General features: G+C 34.0%; 1 protein-coding gene across 4 annotated transcripts in view; it reads right to left on the bottom strand.

Annotated features, from left to right (window-relative positions):
• Positions 1-971: 971 nt before the first annotated feature.
• The window catches only part of LOC108732664 (receptor-type tyrosine-protein phosphatase-like N), a 54,672-nt gene continuing 37,460 nt past the window's right edge, over positions 972-18,183 (bottom strand). For all 4 annotated transcript variants that reach the window (XM_018463582.1, XM_018463584.1, XM_018463583.1 and 1 more), the window contains exons 5-13: positions 8,578-8,709; positions 5,280-5,515; positions 4,476-5,213; positions 4,060-4,203; positions 3,800-3,935; positions 3,655-3,741; positions 3,502-3,581; positions 3,366-3,433; positions 972-3,303 (exon numbers count right to left, since the gene is read on the bottom strand). In XM_018463582.1, the coding sequence (XP_018319084.1) occupies positions 2,035-3,303; positions 3,366-3,433; positions 3,502-3,581; positions 3,655-3,741; positions 3,800-3,935; positions 4,060-4,203; positions 4,476-5,213; positions 5,280-5,515; positions 8,578-8,709 (2,890 nt within the window). In that variant the 3' untranslated portion in view covers positions 972-2,034. The remainder of the gene's footprint in view (positions 3,304-3,365; positions 3,434-3,501; positions 3,582-3,654; positions 3,742-3,799; positions 3,936-4,059; positions 4,204-4,475; positions 5,214-5,279; positions 5,516-8,577; positions 8,710-18,183) is intronic.

Genomic DNA, 18,183 nt, shown 5'->3' with positions numbered 1-18,183 from the left:
TAAAAGTTATAATACAATAATTATTATGTTTACTGATTAGCATGAATGATTTATTAAAACGTATATTTCTTAACGTACTTGTAATCCTTTACACAATTTTTTGGATTAAGTATATATTTAATAGTAATATCATGAAAAATTAAGGGGCTTTAAAACTGATTTGTTGGTTGCCTAAAAGTCAAATTAAATTCATGCAAAATTTTACACATATTAGTATATACAGGGTGATTTCCAAAAAAATTAAGTTAGTTCGTTTAGTTACCGTTTTAATTCTCATTATGTACAAACAATTAAAAAATATATTTTTAAAGGGAGATACTCATTAAAGCAACTATTTNTAATCTTTAAAATATATATTATAGTATAATTTTATATATACTTTTTTCTAAGAACTTTTTGATACCACAAAAAGCAAATAAAATCTTAAAGTACGTATTTCTACTTACCATAATGTAGGCCAAGGTTCTATAACAGCCATCGAGAGAATATGCATAAAAGGTATTGTTACGCCAAAAGTATTTGCATTTTATAATTACTATCAATATTACAAAATTAGACACCATGGTTATTTTTAGATAAATAAAGCATGTGATGATATTTTACTAAATGGTATTCTTTGCACATTAAAAATAAGATTTCATGGGTTTTAATATAAATATGTATTAAATAAGCTGTACTTTTTCGATTTGTATCTTTTCTTATTTTTGTATTAAACAGTTTAAAATAAAATTTGTTTGGACGTTTGATACAGAAAGTATGAAGTGATCTCAAGATCAATATGGCGGACATTCGCCATCATTTAGTAATGTATTTATTTTAGAGAAAAGCAGTTATTGTTTGTTTCAAATATAAGTTTTTTGGAAATATGAATTTTCTGAAAAAACATTACATTATTCGTAGTCGGATTTTACATTTAGGAACTTTAGAATAGAACGAAGGAGGTTATTTAACACAAAAAGGAATAGTGCTGATACACACAAATAAACTTTTTTTGACTTTTGTGTTTCATAAAATACATCTTTGAACAGTACAGAACAGGCTAATAATTTACCTTACAATATACCTAATAAAAGTATATATTTTATGACATATTTGTACATTTATTAAAATATTTTTGTATTATTATTATTATTTGTGGATATAACATAATTTATTTCTTTAAAATTGAACATAATAAAACGGGGATATTTAGTTTGGACATATCACTTAATACGTATGCATGTATGCTGTATGTAGGGGCGGCGAAATAGGTCAAGCCCAAGTGGTGAATGCCTCGGATTAGTAAATAAAATGAGTAATTTGAACGATTACTAATACATTCTATTGAAATTACATATATGTAATACATTCATCCATTAGCAAATCAATTTCCAGTTTTTCAATTATATCAATATATATTTTGATCAGAATAAATAAAAACATTTGTAAAATTCACTGAATTCACCACGTCTAGCTCTTCGGCGGGGGGCAAACACCACCTACACCAGGTCTTCCACCGCTCCTAGTTGTATGTATGAATGGACTTACATGAATAAAGTTCTGATAATAATTTTGCAACATTGAAAAACAAAACTAACTTTTATATTACCACAATTTAGCAAGTAGTAACAATTTAGGGAGGCTGGTTACCTAAATTGTTAATACTTTTTAAAACAATAATTATAATAATAAATAAGCCAAATAGAGACAATAGATAACTAGAGTTTATAGTTCTTATATCTCTGATATCATTATTTTAAGTAGGTAAGTCATATCTATATTTGATTAAACATTCGTATATGTCTTTGAGAGATAACGGAAATATATATATTTTTTTTGATATTCCGATATGTGCAGAGTAGTAGTAGTAGTAATAGTTGAAGAAGTATTTAGTTTCGATGCTTAAACTAAGATTAGGTTTCAGATCGGCTTCAAGGGGAATGATTATTAAAAAAATATAATCAGAAAAATTTGACCTACTATCGCAGACAAATATTACAATATCCAGTTAGTATAAGTCAAGGGCATATTTTTTTGTGACGTATTTTTATTAATTTAAGTCTTCTCTCTTTCAACTTGGGCGACTGCAGGTGGTTGTGGTGGAAGTGCCTTCAGTATAGCATGAACTTCTTCGGCAACGGCCGTTAATACAAATTCGAACTGCTGTTTGGTTGCCACCATCTTAGGTCTCTGGTCTCTTAGATGTTCCAATGTAGCAGCAATGTCGATTTCCTTTGCACCCTTTGCCATACGACTCAAAACCATATCGATCAGACAGTACGTTCCAGTTCTTCCCGATCCATCGCTGCACTGGACGACAATGGGGCAAGAGCGACCACGATAAGATTTGTTTACTTTCCTTCTGAATTCCAATAGGGCTTTTGTGGAAGATGGTATTCCACCGTCTGGCCAAGACAAGAAATGGAACTGGGTCACGGTCCTGGTTTCTCCAGTGCGGGTGTTCTTCAGATAAAATGACCGAACCAAATAATCATCGCACCAGATGTGTTCGCTGACAAGATGAACCTCGTAGATGTGATAGAGTTCGGACCCTTCTTCGGGCCAATAGCGATGACACATGGCGGTACCGCTTTCTGTTAGACGAGTCAGGATTACTATGACAACAGTTCCTTGTTCCCAAATCATTTGCCAGAAGTCTGCGGAGGTGTTTGGAAGAGGTCCTTGCGTGGCGATATAAGCTGGGTTTCTGGGATCGTGATCAGTTATGCTGGAGGCGTTGATATAATCAGAACCAGATGCATTAGTGAGCTCGTTCAAAACAACTCTTGAATGATCGTACGGTAAAATGTCAGGGTAGCGATTCTTTTGAACGTTTTCTGGTTTAAGAGCGATCGTGGTGGCATTAGGTTCAGCTTCGTAAGCCCACAGGGCAACCCACTCCTGTTCTAAGCGATCTTTATTCTTCAGATGATCTTCCATATAGCTTAATACCATATGGCCAGTGGAGATGTCCATGTTATGCAGTGCTGGCTCTTCTGACCAAGACGACGTACTGGAACGACTTGAAGGACTTTGTTCCGATTCTTTGGAAAGTGCTGATACTTTTCCGTGGATGGGATCGGGGGTTGGCTGTGACTTAGTGGCCATACGAGCCCTACATAGGTCTTGATAGTCTTTGCTCGCTTCGGAATCTGGTCTTGTCAGTCCGTGGAGCTTTTCTTTTGATGCAATGTGTCTGCGGACTATGAAGAGGATCCCTAGACCTACCAAAAGGGCTGCAATGATTCCACACAACAAGAAGATGATTACGTAGAACTGATAGTCATCGTTGAGCTGGGTCTTGAAAACGGATCTCACTTTTGCCTAGAAATAAAATAAAATAATCAACAGAGTAAAAAATAAAATAAAACTTGATTATTAGGTACCTTATCTCCAACTCCCGCACCAATTATGTCCATTCCTGTTTTGTTGCTGAATTCTTCTTTTATTTTCTCTGAAAAATATCGCGTTTTGTCAACAAAAGGTTGGAATTATTTTTGGACAGATTTATGAAAATCTTACCAATTTTTCTGGCTACCTCAGTAGAGTTCAAATGCTGACTGTTTGGACCAACTTTAAAGGTAACTTCGTTACGATCAACTCTGTAATTATAAGGCAATTTTATTGGAATATGAAAACTGTTTAAATACGTTGATAAGAAATAGGTATATTCACCTTCCATGAGACACGCTTTTGGGTTCAAGATTCAAAATTTTACAAAGTTCTGAAATAAGTTTATTCCCTTCTTGCCAAGTAGTCAAACTGCAACAATATGGTATGGTAGGTATACTTATGTAATACTTATAGTTGAAAATTTTACCTTTGTTTAAAGACCACATGAACGTAATCAGTATCCACATTAGAAGTATCATAACGAGGATTTGGATGAGCCCCTCGAGGTTCCTTCTTCACAACAGCATCTTTAACATCATTTTCTCCAGTTTCATCCACGGAAGCTTGAAAAAATTTATTTTGTAGAATAAAATATATTATAACAGTATTTAAGCAATGAAAATTTTGTTGAAGAAAACATAAATTAATTTAAGAAGAATTTCAACGAAAAAGTTTTTGTTATATTACCTTTTTCAAATATCTTTGTATCAAATGGTGGACCAGGTTTCTTTACATCCAAACGTTCAGGTCTTTTGAAACCCATATCATATTTCTCTAACAATTCGCTCAGTTCTTCTTTAAACTTATCTTCTGCACTCGAATATCTATCTCCTAAAATTCAAATTTCTTTTCTTTTAAAAGATCGGCAAAAACAAAAATTTATTTATTATTCCAAAAACGTAATTGTATAGACAATTACTGAATATTTTGAATTGTAGACTCATTAATTCCTCAATTTAAATGGTAAAATGGTTTTAATAACCTTGGAATAATAATAATTTCTGGCATTTTCAAAGAAGAAGAAAAAATGCGGTTTAAAAGTTGGTAATGGCAATAAAAAAATAAAAGCGACTTTGGAGAATTTAAGAATCTCATTTACCTACCCAAAATTTGAGACTCAGGAACGTAAATCAATCCTCCTTCCGTATAGACCCCAGATCGCCCTCCTCTACCTTCTGCTGGATCGTAATCTTTTTGTAAAGGATTTTCATTGATAGAAGAACCATGCTGTTGAGTAAAAAGCAATTCTTGTTGGCTAAGATCGCCACTTCCATATTCTTGTTTGGCATCGTCGTCGTCATTTATGTAAACCCGAGTTTCAGGCAGTTCCTGATCATGAGTGACGTAATCTCTTGCTTCCCACCCATTCCGAAAGTTATTTGGGGTATTGTATTTAGCAGAAAACTGTTTTGGTTCTGGATAGGAATTGTAAGAAGGACTATTGGTTAATAAATCGATTACGTCGGTGTCATATTGCCTTTCATTTTTTGCAAAATTTCCCAGCACTTTCTCCAGAACGTCGTAGTTATTTATCATGGACATTCCTTGGGCGTTCTCATTTGAAAGGCCGTTCAAAAATTCGAGCTCTGGGTAGAAATCGTAGCCAAGTTCACGCATATCTGGTTCCAAATTGCGTTTCTTTAACAACTGACGGGCATAATACAGGTTGTTATCACCTAAATTTCTAAGAATATCGTAATATTGACTCGGTAAGACGGTCGAAGGGGATTCAAATTGGTTATCAGCAGCGAAGGCCGGAGCGTTAGATGTGAAGCGATTTCGGGGATATCTAACACGCTTTTCAATATTATTGTCAATGTAAGGGTCTGGTATACCATAAACTAAAAACAATTACAACATTTAATGATTATAGTGATTTATCGTTCTTTTTAGAATAATTGACTCACTGTCTACCCCTTTTTGGGGTACAAATACTTTTTGTAAATTTTGTAGTTTTTCTTCCAGTCCCGGTGGATAGTAGACTTCGTCAGCGAAATCTGCATGAGGGTCTTCTTTACTCGGGGTGTATTCCACAATAGCCACCTTGTCGGGATCTATAGGATCTTCCAGTTCCAAAGCTTTTAATGCGCCTTCGAGGTCTTGATCGACCAAATGCGAACAGGTGTTGTGTTCGAATGTTAATCTAATTTAATAATTTAAATTATTGTTAATAAAACTACAAAGCAACAAGCAACACCCGCTTACAATATAAAAACCCCTAGAAAATATAAGCCTTTACAACTATTTTGAGTAATTTGATAATTTAGGGATTGAATTGTACGCTTTTTGACAGATTATTGAAAATCAGATTTAACAAATTTTGTTTTATCTAAATCGTAAGGGTTAAAGTTAAAGATATTTTTAAACTAAAGTTCTCAAAAAAGGCAATAAGTCAAAATTGGAATGAATTGTCCATAGTAAAGTAATAATTACTAATAAAGACGCAGTGCATTGCTTCGACCACGGAAAACCCTGGAATAATAAATTTAATCATTTGCTTTCGATAAAAATAATTTTTAAGTAATTAGTGTGTAGATGTACGTATTATGCCGTAAATATTGATCATATTGCATATATTGTTTGCAAAATTAGAAAGATGGAAGGGTGAGAGTCAAAAATTTGAAATGAAAAAGGAGAAGTAATCGCCTATTTTCGACTTTTAGGAAGTCAAGGAATAATGAATGATCGAGTACATTTTCAAATAAAAGAATTTCTGTGCTGGCGAACGGCTAATTTGGAAATTCGAGAAAATTGGAAAAAAATGGACGATAAAAATAGCATGAATAGAAACAAGGAGGTCTTGGAATGACTTAGGAGAACAAAGGCTGCTATGGAAATTAATAAGGAAAAGAAGAGATAGAATATCTGAGACCTGAAGGAATAGTTAGACATATTAGAAGCAGAAAAGACAAATTATTATTATTATTGTTTACAAATAGGGATATGAAATGTTTTAGTTTTTGGGAAATACGAAGATTGACTCAGGATGCCCAACCAGTCATTGGACGGACGAATCTGTGATAATGATGATCACATATAGGTATAGGAAACCCAATTGACAAAATCCATAAATTAATTAATTAAAAAGGCTAAATTCGGTGATATAAATGTATACATTCCTTACCACTCATCGCTGTTTAAATTGAAACATTTAGTCTTGTTTTTAATGTAAAATTATTGAAATATATTTTATTCAGATTCCCGTTTAAATATAAAAATCAAATCATACTGAAAATAGAATTTTAAACAAAACAGTTTTGCCTTTGGAAATATATTTTACAATTACTAAAAACCACCCTCGCTTGTGTTTTATACAGGTGGGTATTAAAAAATAAAGTGTATTACACACCAAAGGAAGAAAGTACGGTATTCCCTGCCGGGTGGGAATTGCCACCCAAGTCGAAGGCAGAGTACGCAAAATCTCAGGAGGGAATGCCGCACGTACTTCCCCAGGCTAGTATACGATTGTTTGTCATGCCGCCTGCCTCTAAAGTACGATTTTTCTTGATTTCAAAGACGAGAAAGCACAATATAACCTCCCAGATAAGAAATTGTATTTACTATTAAGAAAGTACTTTAACATCGAAAAGCACGCGAATGATGGTAATATCCTTCCTTGATAAGGACTAAATGTGAATTCGTAGTGCTTTTAGGTACGTATAATGTTAAAAAAAAAAGAGATTATTCATTTTGTTTACCTAAAGCTTCAGAGAAAATCAATTTAAATGAAAACGTTGTTACAAATATCTCTTTCTTTTAAAATAATACGAAAAAACAGGGACCGATACGCTTTATTATCCATCAGAAAGCAATCTACTTCGCCTACGTGGCACCTACGATTTTTGTAATAAAGAAGTAGCTTTTCGCATTTTATTTATCTGCTGATGCGATATAAGAATAAGCTTATTATTCACGTTGGTTTTAATTAGATTGTTTTTGTATTGTTTTGAGGGCTAGACATTTCTGTCTAATAATAACAAAACAACCGGAAAAAAAAGTAGCTTTAAAAAAAGTTGCCCTAAGAGGTACAAAATTCTGCTTTGATAAAGGAATATTCAAACAAAATGTTTATTTATAAAACATAATTTTATCGATTTAAAGCATCAAATAACTGTTTGTATGCTAATCGTCGAGGTACAAAATGCAAAATTTATCTTTCTATTTGTCCTAGAATTATATTGTATATGTATATTGGGTCCAAGTAGTCGTAGCTTCAGCAGATTGTCAGTAGTGATTCTGAGATCCCATTAGAGAGGGGAAATCAGTGAAAATCGGACGTAGCTAAATCTGGAGAGTATGGCGGGTGCTTGCTACTGTGGTTTACTCATTCTTTAGATACGTCTAACTAATTGACGATGCATTGTTGTTAGTGGTTTGTCGGACATGTTGAATCAAATCCTTCTCTTTTCATCAATATTAAAAACGTATAGTTTGTTACAAACTGCGTTTTTGACTTCATGTTGAAGGTTACTATGTAGGACTTTTCTGCCGTTCTTCGTATATTTATATCTCTATCTATTATCTATTGCCTTACGAAATTAAAGGAATTAAAAAAAAGAAAAACACAAGTGGGTTGTGGCTTTAAGCGTCAGTCGCTACAAGAATTAATGGTTTTGTTGCTATAGATTTTCTTCTTAAAATATGGATCGAGTCGCCTTCAACAAAAAGGAAAAGAAGTCACTTTTATGCTCACGAACGGTTAATTTAGAAATCCGAAAAAGATTATTAATGTCTGGAGCGCGGCGTTGTACGGGTGCGAAACATGGGCAGTGGGCGTGGCAGAAAAGGAAAGGTTAGAAGCGTTCGAAATGTGGAGTTACAGACGAATTATGAGGATACCGTGGATAGAGAAGGTTAGAATTGAAGAGGTATTAGAAAGAGTGGGAGAACAGAGGACTCTATGGAAGTCAATAAGAAATAGGCGAGATAGGTTGGTAAGATACATTCTCAGACTTACTTACTTAGAGTCATATTAGAAGCAGAAACAGGGATTAAGAGGAGTAGAGGTAGACCTAAATTAGATTACTGTTCACAAATAGTTAAAGATGTGGGATATTCTAGTTTTAGGGAAATGCGATGATTAGCTCAGGATAGGAAAAAGTGAAAGTGCGTGTCCAACCTGTCGTAGGACTGACTGGCTATAACTATAAAACACTACACATAATTTGGTTTAACGTAGGTAGATTAATCTTTTTCGGAACTTACCCATTTTGAATGGCAAAAAGCATTGCTTGAAGACGGCATTGGGTATAAGCATGACTCCATCTGTACCCCAAGGCAAACAATCTCCTCAACTCTGTACTTAACGAATGTAAATCTGATTTTTCGAGGTCATATCTGAAAAAGATTTTTTTTATTTATTAACTGTGAATAATACAGACAAATTTAAACTTAATGTTTTTTCGAATACAAGAAAACGTAATGTTGTTCTTCTTAAATATTTCGTGAAACGAAAAATTAAAAGACAAGGATTTCTAATATAAATTATTTCAAATGTACGATAAAATGATTTGATTGTAGTACCACTTTCATAATAATTAAATTAACAACTCTGTATTTCCATATGAAAAGGACGTCGTATAAATCTGGAAAAGCAATTTGTGATTGCTACGTTATTACATTTTCTCATGACGTTACCTAGTTACTTACCAGACGAGTTAAGAAAAGCTTATTAAAAAACTTCAAGAAGTAATAGTTTTGCAACCTTATAAAACGTTAAAAAGGTTTTCATATCCTGGCGTGACTTAATTTTGAATGAAGGGAAGTTGTAAAAGTTCGTTTCTCTCAGAAATTGAAGGCATATTTTAACGTGAGTTTCTCAGCACAGCTTTAAACATTACTTTAACAAGACATCCCATATCCCTTATTAAATATGATTTTCTTCGGTATTTTCATTTGCTTTCTAATTGACTTATTGAAAATATAAGCATTTCACAAATTCGTATATTCAAAACACTACAACAAAACTAGCCGATGCTGGGGTGGAATTCTATAGGGTTGTTCGGAAAGTCATTTCGTTTTTTCCCGACAGAGGATTTAATTGTATTCTTTTGCACCCAACTTCACATTTAAGCCGTATAATTTTTATATGCTTTGAGAGCTCATATAGCAAGGCTTGTGTGTGAAAAATTCCAATTAATTCTACGCAGTAGTTTTTGGTTGGTGCCCTTTTAAATATGGAGAGCGATAAGCAGCATTTTCGACATATCTTACTGTTTTACTACAGAAAGGGTAAAAATGCTGTTCAAGCCAGAAAGAAATTGACTGATGTGTATGGAGAAGGTGTGTTGACAGTACGCCAGTGCCAGAACTGGTTCGCTAAATTTCGATCCGGCAATTTTGATGTCGAAGATGCACCACGTTCGGGAAGGCCGGTTGAAGCTGATAAAGACGCGATAAAGGCATTAGTTGATGTGAACCGGCGAATAACAACACGTGAGATCGGATTGAGGTTAAATTTATCAAATTCAACAGTTTATGACCACTTGAAAGGCCTGGGATTATCCTCGAAGCTCGATGTATGGGTTCCCCATGTTCTCACAGAGAGAAATCTGTGTCGCCGCATTGACGTCTGCGATTCGCTTCTCAAACGTCACGAAAATGATCCGTTTTTGAAGCGCATCATCACTGGGGACGAAAAATGGGTTGTATACAACAACGTCAAACGCAAGAGGTCATGGAGCAAAAAAGATGAACCGGCTCAAACCATTTCCAAAGCCGATATTCACCAAAAAAAGGTGATGCTGTCTGTTTGGTGGGATTTTAAAGGAATCGTTTTTTTTGAGCTTTTACCGGATAACACAACGATTAATTCGGAAGTCTACTGTCATCAGCTGGACAAACTGAATGATGCACTTCAACAGAAAAGGTCAGAACTAATCAACAGGAAAGGTGTAGTGTTTCACCAAGACAACGCGAGACCTCACACAAGTTTGGTCACTCGCCAAAAGCTTTTACAGCTTGAATGGGATACAATGCTACACCCACCATATTCTCCAGACCTGGCACCATCGGATTATTATTTGTTCCGGTCACTCCAAAATTTTTTAGACGGTAAAACCTTCACCTCAAATGAGGAGGTCAAAAACCTCCTCGACCAGTTTTTTGCCAGCAAAGACCAAAAATTTTATGAGCGTGGAATTATGCTAGTACCAGAAAGATGGCAAAAGGTGTTGGACCAGAACGGTCAATATATAATTTAATAAAGTATTTGTTTATTATACGAAAACTGTCTTTCATTTCCACAAAAAAAAACGAAATGACTTTCCGAACAACCCTATATAACGTATAACTATCTAACACCTTTAGGGGTAGTATTTTGAAAACCCCTTTCTTTCTGTAAGCAACGTTTGTACAAACTTTGAAGCTTTCTGACCTGCGGTGGTGGCTGTACTTTGATCGATACATCAAACTTTGAAACCCTCTTTAGGGATTGAATATAAAAAAAAAGTTCCTTAGTACTTGCCTAATATGTTGTATAAGGAAAGTTTGTATCAAATTTCAAGTGTGTAGACCAAGGGATTTTGTGATGGGCATTGATATACCAGTCAGTCGGTTATCTTTTTATATACTATTAGCTTTTTTTCTTCTTTTTCTATCCCTCGGGAACAGTATTTTCTCTGGATAAAAGGTACCTTATGTCCTTTTCTGTATCCCTGACAATGTGTGTACAAAATTTCATAATGATCGATTGAATAGATAAAGTGTGAAATCGTAATAAACAAACAAACTCATATTCGCATTTATAATATTAGTTATGTAATGAACATGAAAGAGAAAGAATATTTTTCTCCAAAATTCAGGTAAATGAAACAACAAAAAAACTTGGACCAGAGCAGGTGGACCCAGAATCGAATCGAATCGGTGGCCTAAGCCAAAGCCGGGCAAACTTTAACTTCGTAGGAGCCGCTACGTGAGGTTAGTTTGAGTTTGAGTACGAGAGAGTAAGCAGTAATGAATAATTTTGTTTTGTCTTTTTCTTCTCCCTTCCACTCCCATATCAAGCCCCTTCATCCCGTAGACGAGCGAAGCCTCTCTCGCAACTTAAATAATATCTATGAAAATTTCGTTACTACGCTCGCAATACTATTGGGCTTGGCTATGGAAGAAGGGACTTACCTACGAAATGGAAGGGATAAGAAAAGGAAAGAATCATCTCATTCGCACTCGCAGGATCAATGAGGAGCTCCTTAGCTATACCTAAGGAGCTCTCGGGAGTCAAAAGAGCCGAGTTTGCCCGGCTCTGGCCTAAGCTGTGGTTTATATCCCTTGGCAAAGTCACTCGGTCTTCTTGAAAGGGATAGTGGGTTTTTATATGGTTTTTGTGTTAAGTCGAGTTGTGGCAAGTATAGGTATGCAGGAATTTTACCAAGTATTCTGCAGGCTGCGAACTCTGTTACGGTTGAGGTTATTAGGTTTTATTAGGTGCTCCAGTGTTTTTACTCATTATTTGGTTTAAAAGAATCTACCAAAAGTCGGTAGACAGTTGTAATGGAACACAAATGTGTGCGTGCTGTATTTGTATCATGTTTAATCGTAAAGGGGTGATTTATTTCAAAGGGATATTTATTGAAGTTATGAAAAATATTAAAAACATGTTATGTGATAATAAAAGTATAAATAAAGAGAAGTTATTCTTCCATCTCTAATATAATTGTTTAGAATGTTAGGCTATTACCAAATAAGGATTTGAAACTAAATATATATGAAAATGTTTTAATTGTAGAAAGAGCCATAGCCATAATAATATATTTCAAAGATGGTCTTCCTGATTGTCACATAAATCCAAAAATTCTGTTTTGATCAGTTCAGATAGCTTCACTGACGTGAGACAGGCCTCACACGTTACTAACGATTCTAACGATTGGTGTTTCACAAACGTCTTGTTCTATTCTTGTTTGTTTCTCATTATTGTCTTGTTCTTACTGTTATGTATTCGCAGACGTTAAATGATAAATAGAAAAATTCTTGCCAGCAAGACTTGAGTGAAGCCAGTAAGAAATTAACAAGACAAATAGTAAAACAACTTCTTGTCCTGCTACACTACTAATGATTTAATTATTTCTTTAATGTTTTGTAAACACTGTTATTAATTAGCGTATTGTAATAATCAGGGGCGGCATTTAAGGGTGGCAAGCAGGGCAACTGCCCGGGACGTCGCGCTCTTGCAGGGGCCACAAACATCATTTCAGAATGCAGATTAGTTTATCTTGATTAACTATATGCTATCTTTGTGTTTGTTAAATTTCAATAAACAATTTTAAAACTCTAAACTTATGTATTAATAACTTTGCATTTCTTGTCAAATATCATCATTAAAACTAATTCCACAAAGACAAGAGCCTCGCAAAGTAATAACGGATATATTTGTACGTTTCAAGACTGCAATGTATTGTCCTGTTTGTGCAACTCTCGGTGCGGAATAACTATAGATCAATCATTAACATTAAGGCTAATTTATTACAGTTTTCCTTGTTCTTAATTAAAGAATTAAAAGAAGCTAGTTATTATCTTATTTGAGCTTTTCTAATGTTAACCATTGATTTAGTTTAAGCACTGGACAGTTCCTAATTTTCTAAAAAGGAAATAGGATCATAAATCTTTCTCCTTGATAGGTTTTACGAACAAGATTATTTAACGATGAACAGAAAATAATAACATTGAAAAAAGTTGCAAATACAAAGGAGAAAGCATTGATGGGTATTTAAAGATTGATACCGTGTTTTCTTTTGTTCTCGTTTCTGGCGGATGTTTGTATACTAATGGAAAAATCTAGCGAAATTCGGCCTTGGGTTTTTTGAAAGGCTTTCGACAGTGATTGAATACGTTCTCATAGATGAATAGTTCTCAATTTTTAATGACAATAATTATTATATTATTGCAAATTTTAAATAAAACTAGGACCGATGCACAGGATATTATAAAAAAAAAATTAGAGTCCTTGCAAAATCTAGTCTCATAATTCTTGTAGCATATTAGGACAAGATTTTATAACTCAAAAAATTACAATATTTGACCTTTCTGGGAGCAATACTACATAGAGTGTTTGGAAAGACTAAACAATTAGACCTAGTTTTGCATGTCGACTAATATTAACTCCTTAATAACTTCAAAAATTGTAGGAAATATTTTATCGATTGATAGTCATAAGAAGTATTTACGACCTTACAGATACTGTAGTTTGTATTGCAATTCAGTGACTATATATATTGATCCCACGTAAACCAACTTTCGCAGGTTTACGGTGTATAAATGTTCTAATTGTATGCATAAAGCTAATACATATGTATATTACCGTGAACATTAGAAAAATCACTATTTTGTTTAATTATAAACAATTACAATGGTTTGTCGATCATAAATTTTTAATGAATTGGCCGATTCTTATGTTTTACCCTTCATATTGTAGTGTTATTCATTCTGTGAATCACTTTAGAAAAAAAGTAATACTTTTTAGGAAAAATGAGTAAAAAGTAATTTAAGCGCTCTAATTTGTGTAGGTATAATAAAGGTTTCCTCACTACTTCGTATATTACAAAAGATGGGAGATCTTAAACAATACTGAAACAATAATCATCATCAAAACCGATATCGGACTATTTCGGAGTAAAAAGTCAAATTTACTTTAGTTATCTTCGATACTTTTTTTTGAAACTAAATTTGATTTAAAAGTGCCCCCAGCACGTCTAAATCTAGAAATTCCTTATCCTGTTGCTTATTTGATTTGTTTTGGGTTAGTTATACAAACATGTTCTCAAATTTTAATGTGTTAAGTGAAACTCTAAGGTCATAAATTTGATTTCGTCATCCAGTACCATATCAAAAATGATTACTCTATTTCCTGTTTTTTAACCATCACAGTAGTGGTTAATTTTTTGATTTTTCGGGAGTATCCTTTTCTTCCAGATTAACTATTGTCTTTTCTAGGTTTATGTTTGTAGTAATTGATAGAACTCTAAAATTTGACACCACGATATTTTGAAATTTCAGTAATAAAGACTACGATATCACTGATCTTATTAGTGTCCGGGGGGGGGGGGGGGGGAAGAAGAGGAAGGTACGAAAAGTTTCCTCTTATGGAGGTGGGAAGGAGTGCAACATTCCATTTTTAAGAAATAAAATACTCTTAACATTTGTATACATTACGAAACAAGTGAGAAAGTACGGTATTCCCCGGCAGTGAAATTCTCCCCGAGGTAAATGCGAGGATTGTAAATCCCGATAAGGGATGGCGTACGTTCTTCCCGAATCCTACATACGATTTTTTGACATACTTTTGCCCCGAAAGTACGATTTCTGCTCATTTCGGTTGGCAATTTTCACGCTCCAGAAGTTAAAATGCTTTCTTATTAAACCGAAGGGAAATTTTGCACTTTAGTCTTTCAAATTAGGGAAAAATATCGGAATTTTTCTTTACACAACCTAGCTTACATAATACATAATAAATGAACTAATTTGTTTATTTGCTTTACATAAGGGAGGATCTTCTATCCCGCTCACCACTTCATCACATTCTCTTCTCGTTTTCCGTAACATGGCGCAGGATAGGTGTACCTACCGATAATGAATTAAAAATAGTAAAATTTCATGGAATAACCCCATAAATTGGATATTGTTCCTTTTTTGTCTCCTCATCAGGGCCGTAGCGATGAGTTCGGGGCCCCGGTGCGGTATTCCGCAACGGGCCCTTCTTAAAATCGATGATCAAATATATGGAGTATTGTGACAAAAATTGATATAGAAAAAAGTAAAATAAAAAATTATGATGTTCATTTCGTAGTTTGACTCAGCTCATTTCTAACAGAATAGTTTTTTTTAGAAGTCATTTTTTGAAAACAGAAAACTGTTAAGAGGCCCCTCGACTGCGGGGGCCCTGGTGCGCCGCACCGCTTGAACCGGCCTCGCTTCGGCCCTGCTCCGCATTATCTTCATTGGAGAGGAGGGAGGGGCTTTTCCTACCTCCTATAGCCAAACCATCCAGGTTACTAAAGTTAACGTTGTTTTTCAACAGCATATGATTTGCTTCATACGCCAGGAATCAAAAGTTGGACGATCTGACATTTTTAAAGGTAGGTATCTTGAATAAATGTTATAAAAAATAATAATTATAAATAATGCAACTCTCCTGTATGGTGCGTATACTCTCATATTCAGTTCATTTTTGATCGAATCTTTACTGTTTTAATAATGAAAATGGTTTAGTAGATTCCGGTGACAAGAAGTTTTGTAAACAATGTCGACTTACTGGCTTATTTCCAGAAAATCTATTTTTAGATTTACTTCACTGTAAAATCAATTTCTTTAATGCTGTGACGTTTAATAAAGTCTTAACGTGGGTTATATGATATCATCATTCAATTCAAAAGTAGGATATAATTCATTCCTTCGAGTAAAGTACATAGAGAACCTAAATCCTCCTAAATCTCCTAAAATATTAGGTATATGTTACGTAAGCATATTTTGACTTTTACATTTTTAATAAGATTGGCATAAAAAAAAAATGCAACGTGTAATTATACAACACGCTACTGAAGTGAAACTTCTTCAAACGCACAAACATACCGGAATAGGGGTTAAGGAATTGGTTTAATGGTATTATTTGTACACTATACTTCGCACGGGTGCACTGCTGATAGTAAATGTACTATAGAATGTCTTTATATACAACAATCACAGCTTTTTTGTCATTAGACAATACAAACCGGCCGGTACCGCCGCAACCGCCACGTCCCTGAATTTTATGTCTGTATTATCTTAGAAAAAATTCATTTATTATATGCTGTAAAGGGCCATATTGATCTATATATTTAATGCACAATGTATTTAAAAGTAGTTAATTGGATCAGGGTTAATGTTGTATTGCTTAAAATCGCTTCGTAAATAAGTCATTATTTCTCGTAAAAAGTAAAGGATAAAAAATGGTTATTGTGGGTTATCCCTAAGGGATAGACATATACCATCGCGGACTTTTTTGTAGACTTTTTTATGGTGTACAATACTGTACTATATTATTTTGGTCTATCTGATAGGATTGAGCCAGCATTTGCAATGTAAGCGCAAAAAATGTGTTTATTTACGACATCACATTACAAACCTCTAAAATTATCAGTGTTTCTCTACTATGTTATGCATGTATTATACATATAGACCTTCCTCTTGAATTACTCTATCTATTAAAAAAAACGTATTAAAATCCGTTGCGTAGTTTTAAAGATCTAAGCATAAATAGNGACATCACATTACAAACCTCTAAAATTATCAGTGTTTCTCTACTATGTTATGCATGTATTATACATATAGACCTTCCTCTTGAATTACTCTATCTATTAAAAAAAACGTATTAAAATCCGTTGCGTAGTTTTAAAGATCTAAGCATAAATAGGGACAGATAGCGAGGGAAATACGTTGCATGATTTCGTTACATAACAACTCGCATGAAACGAACTTACCCTACCGTGCGTAAAGAATTTTCACTTAAAAAAAAACTAAAGTGGAAGCAACCATTTCAAACAAGTAGATGAAACTTGATAAACGAGATAAAGTCCTCGCGTGTTCATTAGGTAATAGAGGACATAGTCATCGACCAATAGCCTTATTTCAAATTCTCCTTACAAACAGTCTTCTCAAAGAATATAAGCAAACCTAGATAGTAAAAAGTTATGTTTTCCTTAAAAAACCATGACTTCCTCGTACAAAATACAACAAAAAAGTGTTACAGGATTTTACAATCCAATGAAAATTGGATACTAGCAACCTGTACTCTAAATATTATTGATTTTATAAACGTCACACCCCGTATACGGTTTAATTTTCACCAAATGCTTCTAAGTGGAGTAGAGGTAATAGACCTAGATTAGATTACTGTTCGCAAATAGTTAAGGACGTGGGTTGTTCTAGTTTTAGGAAACTGCGGAGATTAGTTCAGGATAGGGAAGAGTGGAGGTGCGTGTCCAACCAGTTTTATATTAGGACTGACGACCCCGGAATGATGATGAAATACTTCCAGATAAATTCGTCCAACTGTGTTACTTTTTTAGTCTGATATTTTTTCTGTTCTACTCGGTTTTTACAAATGAATGTTCTTCCTACCTAACTAATATTAAAGCATAATACTTACATAGCTGATAAATATATTTTTAAAATGAAACCACGAAGTTTAAGATATTGTCATACCTTTCAAAAATAATAGTATCCTTTTTAAAAGTAAAGATGGTAAATTAATAGTTTAAAAAATAGAGCTGCATTAAGGGTTGTAAAAGTTTGGTATATTTGAGAAAACTCAAACGACGTTTCGTCTCCTCATACGGGTTTTTGTCAAGGCTACAATCAGGGCCGGACTGGTCCGGGGTGTAGGGGTCCAAAAGCACCCCGGGCCAAATGACTCAAAAAATGTAAAAAAATAGAAAGAAAAAAAACTTAATAATTTTTAAAACAAGAGCAAAGACCGAGGCAAAAACAAACTTAAATTTCCTCCTAAATCATTCTTAAATTTATTTAAAAACGAGTGCTGTTAAAATTTGTGCACTTGCCCTTGTAAACTAGGCCATTTGGTTACATCGTATCCCGGGCCAAAATCTTCAGTCCGGCTACAATAACGTGTCAGTAGTAGAAGTGATCAATTTTATCTATACATATACCCATCTCATTATTAGCATCTAGCAAGGAGGAGTTAGAGATAGCTTTAAATAAAATGGAAGCGGTATTGTATGAAAATAAATAAAAGTAAAACAAAAATACTGGTATGCAAGGGAAGAAAAAGTAGGGAAAGAGCGAATATAAAGATAGGAGACGAAAAATTAGAAGAAGTGGCTG

Source organism: Agrilus planipennis, unplaced genomic scaffold (genome assembly GCF_000699045.2).
Source record: "Agrilus planipennis isolate EAB-ADULT unplaced genomic scaffold, Apla_2.0 scaffold56, whole genome shotgun sequence".
Classification (NCBI taxonomy): domain Eukaryota; kingdom Metazoa; phylum Arthropoda; class Insecta; order Coleoptera; family Buprestidae; genus Agrilus; species Agrilus planipennis.
Note: the sequence above shows the minus strand (reverse complement) of the source record. Positions and strands in the feature narration are given on the sequence as shown.